The sequence below is a fragment of the Uloborus diversus genome, chromosome 3, assembly GCF_026930045.1.
Source record: "Uloborus diversus isolate 005 chromosome 3, Udiv.v.3.1, whole genome shotgun sequence".
Lineage (NCBI taxonomy): Eukaryota > Metazoa > Arthropoda > Arachnida > Araneae > Uloboridae > Uloborus > Uloborus diversus.
In genome coordinates this window covers 42,767,530-42,775,540 of record NC_072733.1, presented here as the reverse complement: position 1 = coordinate 42,775,540, position 8,011 = coordinate 42,767,530, and the positions used below count along the sequence as shown (strand labels likewise).

Below are 8,011 nucleotides of genomic sequence, written 5' to 3'. Positions count from 1 at the left end.
GAACAGATATAATACTCAATTACAATCAAAACATTCAAACATGAAAATATGTATACACAATAAAGCAAATATACTTTACACTGAACTCTTTCGATTTGATTTTTGATTATTAAAAGTTCTTCGTAAGTAAAAATCAATTTGCCCATTGCGCATTTTAAATGAAATTTAAATGATTTGACACCACTTTCCCAAATGCCTCCAAAATGAGGAGATTTGGGTGGGATAAACCTCCATTTTATTCTTTCAATAGAAAGAAATTGATAAAATCTCATCTGGTTGACTCACTAACCTTTGCAAGCGGTCGAGCTCTTTGTGAGCACCGATATATGTTTTTGCGTTATCGCTAAATAAACCAGCACATTTTCCTAGACAAGGCACAAATCCCTTTAGCAAAGCAATAAACGAATCAGATGCTAAAGCCGACACAATTTCAAAATGAAAAGTATGGGATGATAAACATACAAATATTGTAAATACCTTTTGCAATGCATCTTTAAATTGATATTGAATTTTGATATAGAATAGACCTACGAAGTCAGTGCCAGTATTCAAAAAGGGAAAGGTTTGTTTGCAGCGTTCGGGTGGGAGGTCTCTCATTTTATGTTCTAAAATTCGTGGTTTGTATTTTGCACAAATCACACATTCATGTACAATTTTCCGAGAGAGATCTCTCCCCTGAGTTATCCAAAATTTTAATGTAAATGCATGCAATCGTGCTTGCACACCTAGATGGGAAATTCTAACGTGTAAATCTAATAAAATAAGTCTTGATAAATTATGATGTTTAGGCATTGCTATTGGATGCTTCGCATCAAAGGATAATTCGGAATTTGATAAACGACCTCCAAGTCTTATGATATTTAAATCTTTATCATGAAAAGGTAACAATTTTAATTTACCTGAGATTTTAACCGGATTTCCCGATTTTAGCTGCTGAAAATCATTACTAAGACATTCATGCTGGACAAACGATAAAAGTTTCAATTCACTGGCAGTGACCTCATCTGCAGTAAAAGGTTCAACCTTCTTCATTTCATTCTTGCAGTTATAAATGAACCTAAGAATATAACTAATTACATTAATTGATTTTCGATAGTTATTACTCAAATTCAGGAAATTTACCAACAAATCATTTTCTGTAGCAATTAAAACAGTTTCAAGAGTATCTTTCAGTTTACTGAAATATAACGATTGATTGAGATTATTCAGTTCAAAATAATGTTCACTTAATAGAGTTATTAAAATCTTTGGTCCTTCCCACCTCTCCTGATTTGACAAGAGAACACCCGCTGGTCCATGGAAAATAATATCCGCTATATTATCTTTGGAACAGGAATGTTGACACTGGTAATGTCGATCCATAGGTTGACTTACCTTCATTCTATTGGATACAAACGGCTTCAACTTCTCGGGAGGGTTTTTAATCCAGGTAAGAACAATGGTCGAGCCACTATACAAGTAAATATGGTCCATTGGCAACTGCAACACAGGTACAATCTTGGATGTAAGTCGCGCTAATAGAAGGAACGCTGAAAACTCCAAACGAGAAATTGTTGAGGTCTCTAGAGGAGCTACAGCTAATTTACTGCACAAGAGACTCGTATTTGCGTATCCAAACGCATCTATCGAATTCAAGTAGACGACTGTTCCAAAGGCTTGTTTTGAAGCAACAGCGAATCCGCGTAGCTGAATAGTAATTGCGTTAGAAAGATGACTGTACCTTGGAATTTGCACTTGATTTATAACAGGAAGTTGTTTCAAACAACTCCACCACTCCTTAGGGGGATAAGGATTCGACCAGTTGAGTAACAACACCCAAAGTCTCTGATGGAACATTTTATCCTTCGAAATGAATGGTTGTATTGGACCCTGGGGTTCGAAAATTCTAGAAATCTTAAAAGGAACTTCACCTTTCGTGTAATTTTCCTAGATATCCACAGTCACTCTAAATGTAAAATAATCCAATTTTGAACACCAAAACATTCCCAATGTCTTGACAGTTATTTCTTAAGATGTGAACGAGTATTCATGATGAGTATCCCCTAGTATTAATTCAGGATGGTTAGACACCCATTTATGGAGTTCCATTCCTCCTCTCTGCAAAACTTTAATGAGATTAGACTGTAGGAACTTAGCCTGATCCAAACTTTCTGAACCCGACAGCACGTCATCAACATAAAAGTCGTTGCGAACTACTTCACATGCATCGGAGTAATCTTTAAGTTCGTCATCTGCCAAAGCCCTTAGCGTTCGAGTGGCCAGAAATGGCGCACATTTTGTGCCGTACGTTACAGTTTTTAAATGATAAGTTTCAACGGGGCCAAACGGATCCGTTTTCCAAAGAATTTTTTGCAGTTCTCGATCCTCAGGATCTACTAATATCTGCCGATACATCTTTTTTATATCAGCACTGAAAGCATATTGATGTTTTCTAAACCGCAATGCAATGGAAAACAAGTCCTGTTGAACGATACCTCCGTTGAATAAAATTGAATTTAGTGAACTACCCTCATTTGTTTTTGCTGAAGCATCGAATACGACCCGTAAAGGCGTAGATACACTATCTGGTCGTAAAACGGCGTGATGTGGAATGTAATAACCATTGTCCGTGTTTGAAGGACACTCAATTTCCCTTTCCATGTGCCCTAGATGCAGATATTCGTCCATAAAACACTTGTATTGACTTGCCATATCTTCGTTTTCGCTTAATTTTTTCCAAAGTTGATTCAAACGTTTTTCTGCGACATCTCTGGAGTTTCCCAAACATGAACTCCTGTTTTCCCTTATCGGAAGTTTAACTATATATCTACCAGAATCATCGCGTTTAGTTGTTTTAATGAAATATTCCTCGCAGTACAACTCTTCAACAGAAACATTTTTGTCATCTCCAGCATCTCCAGGAAACGATTCAATCTCAAAAAATCTCTGAATTGTACGATTTAAGTTTTCCTTTTCGGAAGTCAAACCCGCAAAGAAATTTACTTTTACGTTATTTATCGTTCCTGATACTACAAATCCGAACACTGTGTTTTGCAAAAATAAAGAATTATCTTTTGATTTAAATTTCCCCGGCTTAAGCAATTCAAAAAAGAATTCACACCCAATTAATGCATGAATTTTGTTAGGAATAAAAAACTCAGAATCCGCTAATTCGATTCCGCTGGGAAAATCTAACCGCGACACATCCAGACGCCTCATCGGCGTTAGTCCCGTAATTTTTGGTAAAATTAAGAAGGTTGTAGTTTTTGTATAATCTCCCTTCTCGTTCGAAATTGTTGCTGTTACCGACTTTTTTACAAAACTTTCTTTACCATTGATACCAGAAATGAAAATATTCGATTCTTCCTTTTTTAACTCAAGAAATTCAGCGGCTTCACGAGAAATACAGTTTACAGTGCTGACACTATCTAAAATTCCTCTTGATTTTACTTTCCTTCCACTCGCATTGGTAACATACATCAAAACGGTACATAAAATTCCTGACTTCTGAGCTAGGAGCGTACTAGCGAGTGACGCTTCTTGTTTATACGATGATTCTTCTATCGCGGAAAACGAATTATTAACATTTACATTTGAAGGTACTGATTTACTGCCATTTTTGTCTTTTTCATAATGTAGCAATGTATTATGCCTTTTAAAGCATACCGAGCATTTGAATGTTGAACGACAATCAGACTTGTGTTGCCTTAAGCAATTTCTACACAATTTGTGATTCTTTACAAATTCTAAGCGCTGAGAAATATTTAAATTGTTGAACTGGTTACACTTAAATAAAGAATGTTGTTCATTACACATAAAGCAAAGTTTAATGTTTTTATCGGCATTAATAAATAAATTTCTGGGTTTTGACATATGATTTTGAAACCCTTTTACATTTTTGTTAGAAATACTCGTATTTAATTGATCAAGCACATTAGATCTGTTATCTATAAATTGTAATAATTCATGTAATGACGGAATTTCTTTAGTAGCTACAGATAATTCGTATGCCTTTCTAGAATCTTTGTCTAGCTTTTGAAGAACAATGTTCGTTATTATCGCATTTGAAAGATCATTACATTCTAAATTAAGCACTTTTAAGCCTCTTAAATTCTTTTTAACTTTATCAGATAAATTTCTCAACAATTTTGAGTTTTCGAAATTTATTTTTTCTAATCCCAATATTTCCTGAATATGGAGATCCACTATTGCACGTTTATTTTCATACCTAGCCTCTAATGCACTAAACAAGGATTTAAACGTGTCCTCACTAGTTTCTAACATTTTTGCTTCACCTTGTAAGGCAGCTTTTAAATAGAACAATTTTTGAGTTTCTGAAATGTTTTCATTAGCAGAAATCATGGATTGAAACTGACCCTTAAAGTTAGCAAATTCTTCAATTTTACCGCTAAATTTAGGTAACGGGATAGTAGGCAATTTTGCAGCGAAATCAAACTTTAATGAATTGTTAGCGCTAAAGTCTTCAGTTTTAGACTTATCCGTTTTATCAGTAAACCCAGTAAGGAAATATTTAATGTTTACCTCCAGAGTGTCGCAGATCGAATCCAATTCCATGAAGATTTCATCACACTCGAATTCTTCTTTTTCATCCAACTTTAACTCACCGTATAACTCGAAGAGCCTTTTCAATTCTTGTTTTAATTCCGAGATATGACGTAATTTACTTTCCCATTCAACTTTAGTCTTCTCACACAATTCTTTATCTTTTTCATCAAATTTAGTTATAATCGTGAGCTTTGCTTTTACGCGTCCCCTTAATCGGTTCAACTCAGCTTTATTATATGTTTTAGCCATTCTATTATCCGGCTGCTGGACCATATGTTGGTCGCTGGTAAGTGGACTGTATAACTTATTTTGAGAAATAGCTGAGGCTGATACAATTGAAGTTTTGCTTGGTTTTATTGAAGAACCATTATATTATATATATCACGCCGCCGCAGTCTTACCGTTTCTCGCGCTCGTCCCAGAGACCGCAGTATAAAACTGCAATCCCAGAGGCGTTGCCACAGGAAAAGTATAAATATATAAATTTGTATATGCACAGTAAAATACAGGGGCCATTCATTAATTACGTAAGGACAATTTTTGACCTTCCCCCTATGTAAGGGTATGTAAGATCCCCCCCCCCCCATCCTACGTAAGATTTTTTTTTCTTCACAATAATACAAAAACAAATATTAACATCACTGGGATCGTTTTTAAATTAACTATCATTATTTTTTTTAAACTTTTTTGAGTAAAGAAATGTTTACTCTAAGGAATATAGACCGAATGTTTTTCGACAAATAATTTTTGTATATGATGCGATAAAAATTAAAAATAAGACATGCAAAACACAGTGCGATTCTTTTATTATATTTTACACGTTTCATTCTTTGAAACACAAGTGAAAAACAACTCATCCTATAATACATACTTTTACCTTCTTGAAGCAAATGAAATATAATATTTGCCAAACCACTTGACCGCGGATTTCTAATATAAAATATCGGCTTGGAAAATATTACGTAAGAATGGATCTAACCCCCCACCTCCAAGCAAGGGTATGTAGAGAATTTTCCACCCCCTCCCCCTCAGGACCCTTTCTTAATTACTGAATTGCCCGTTTCACATATGAATGAGTGTATAAAACAAAGTTTATGATACTCTTTATAGTTTATTATACACACAAACAATATTTGATTAATTTAAAATAAACGCAGTGGTTGGAGCTCCGACCATCGGGAGCGGATTCGGTATCCGATCTATAGATTTGCGCATGGTCGGGTCTGTAACACCTGCCTAAAATATATATACATTACACAAACACACCAAAGATGATAACGACTGTTTCAAATGTCATATTTTTGATTCGATGAACGAAACAAAATTGTTGATGAAAGTTTCATTAATTTGGAAGAAAAAGTTCGCCGTAACATTGCACGTGGGTGATTTGTAACGATATACTAGCAGTTCAAGAAATATTAACAGTTACAAGTTTTAATAAAAAACTTACCATGCATTCTTCGTACTTACCATGCAGTTTTTGTGCATTGCCTTCAGAAACCTCATTCGGCAACAAAAACTGTCTTAATTCATCAAATGAAGACATTTAGATAGCGACATCCACTTGGTACTCGCGGCCAACGTTAGTTAAGCCGAACATGGAGGTATAGAAGATTTTTCCCTAAACAAAATCACGTGACAGTATCGAACCAATGAAAATGTTTTTGAGTCCTTCTTTTAAAGAATGTTTTTATTTTTCGTTCATCAAAAGGAGTGTTTCCGAATTTCATGCCAATAGGAAAAGTTTTAGTCTTGGTTTTTTTTCGTAAAGCGTCTTTTTTTCGATAAAGATAGCACTCAGAAAGAATGAATGCACCCGCAATAGATTTCACTCTTTTTAAGAGTTATTTTTTCGTTCTTTTGAATTAAGAGTGTACAATTCCTTGTTTCTCAGTGAGAGGATGGCAGAAGAAAATCATGGAACCAATGTTTTTTTTTTTTTACTGTATAGGTTAACTCGAGGAAGAAGAAAAACAATGAAGTTTTCCTAAATTTCGTTTTCAGAAAAAGTTAACACTTGATTATAAGAGAGTTTCTTGAAAACTTCCTAATAAAACAAAAACTTCCTTCTTTAACATCAGGAAAATGGTTGCAAGATTTAGAAAGGGAGGGGGGGGGGATCCTTTAAATCCCTGACAATCTTAACAATTTATTTTCGTTTGATTTTTTTTTTTTTTTTGACATCGGCCGTCGACATCGGCCATCGGCCATCAGCAATCGGCCATTTGGAGAAAAACAATCGGCCATCGGCTATCTTTGAACAACCGGTCGACAATCGGCATCGGCCCATCGGTCAAAAAATGCCATCGGTCGAGCCCTAATAAATTGGCTTAGAGTAGCACAGCTGAGCCCCACACATGTTGCTGGTCGCCAGTCTTGTATTTATTTATATCTGAATTTTGATTATTTATTCCTTATCGATAAATTTTGTAGGAAGTTATGAAAGCGGTCGGATAAATTTGATTGTACGCGAATTACAGACATACAGGTAACTTGCACAATGATTTCAATAGAACTGCAAAAAATCCTCGATTCTCACGTCTCATAACAACTAGGATTCCAGTATAATTACAGTAAAACCCCTCCTAACGGACACCCCTCAAATGCGGAAAATTTTTAATTCCCCGATTTCAATGCAAGTAACATTATTAAACCCCTATCCTGCGGACACCTCTCTGTTGCGGACAAATTTTTTGCCCCGTTAGTGTCTGCATTAGAGGAGTTTTACTGTAATTATATTACCTTTTCTCCGTAGCCCTTAATATTTGATAAAGCAAATGCTACTCGAATATTTAGGATATTACTGCTGTGAGCAGGTAAACGGCAGTATTCACAGAAATGAATTTTTGAGATGGTTCAAGAAACGCGTTTTGTATTCCATAGTAACAAATGAAAATTTGAATTTACAATTGAAATTATACGGTTTTTTCGCGCTTTTTTTCCAGCTAAAACCAATTAAGCGAGTTTGTACAATAAAGCTAACGTACAATAGATGGAAAAAATGCAAATAAAAAAAGAAAAAGAAAAAGAAAAATTTACAGTTACTGCCGTTTCTGCCCGTGGTAGATTAATACTGAACATTTCTTCGGTTTAAATTTATGGATAATGCATATCATTTGTTAAAATTTTATTACTGAAATATTGGTTCAAGTAGAGCTGACTAAACATTTACAAGTTCATCTTCTTTATTTAATTGAAAAAGTTCAATTCAGGAAACCTGACAAGGAAGCTTAGCTTTTAGGAATTCACAATGAACATCAATTAATCCTCCCTTATATTCAGAATGCACACCAGAAAGGATGTTAGTGCGAGAAAAATGACAAAAACGATTAGTATTCATATAACGTGCCACATTTTACTCAGCTAAATCTCATTTAAGTCACACCTTTAAACATTTCGTCGAAGAAAAAGCTCCCCAGAGCTTGCATCAAAAATCATTTCACCAATTTTGGTGCGGAAGTCCATA

General features: G+C 34.9%; 2 protein-coding genes across 2 annotated transcripts; both read right to left on the bottom strand.

Annotated features, from left to right (window-relative positions):
• Positions 1 to 243: 243 nt before the first annotated feature.
• On the bottom strand, positions 244 to 1,836 carry LOC129218719 (uncharacterized). The gene has a single exon (XM_054853042.1). It carries the CDS (start codon positions 1,834 to 1,836, stop codon positions 244 to 246), a length of 1,593 nt encoding a protein of 530 aa, XP_054709017.1.
• Positions 1,837 to 2,007: 171 nt separating this feature from the next.
• LOC129218718 (uncharacterized) lies at positions 2,008 to 4,818 on the bottom strand. Its single transcript, XM_054853041.1, has one exon. It carries the CDS (start codon positions 4,816 to 4,818, stop codon positions 2,008 to 2,010), a length of 2,811 nt encoding a protein of 936 aa, XP_054709016.1.
• Positions 4,819 to 8,011: the final 3,193 nt, after the last annotated feature.

What these genes read in the sequence shown, in the direction of transcription:
- LOC129218719 (XM_054853042.1), bottom strand. Translation starts at nt 1,836, where the DNA reads ATGTTCCATCAGAGACTTTGGGTGTTGTTACTCAACTGGTCGAATCCT.
- LOC129218718 (XM_054853041.1), bottom strand. Translation starts at nt 4,818, where the DNA reads ATGGTCCAGCAGCCGGATAATAGAATGGCTAAAACATATAATAAAGCT.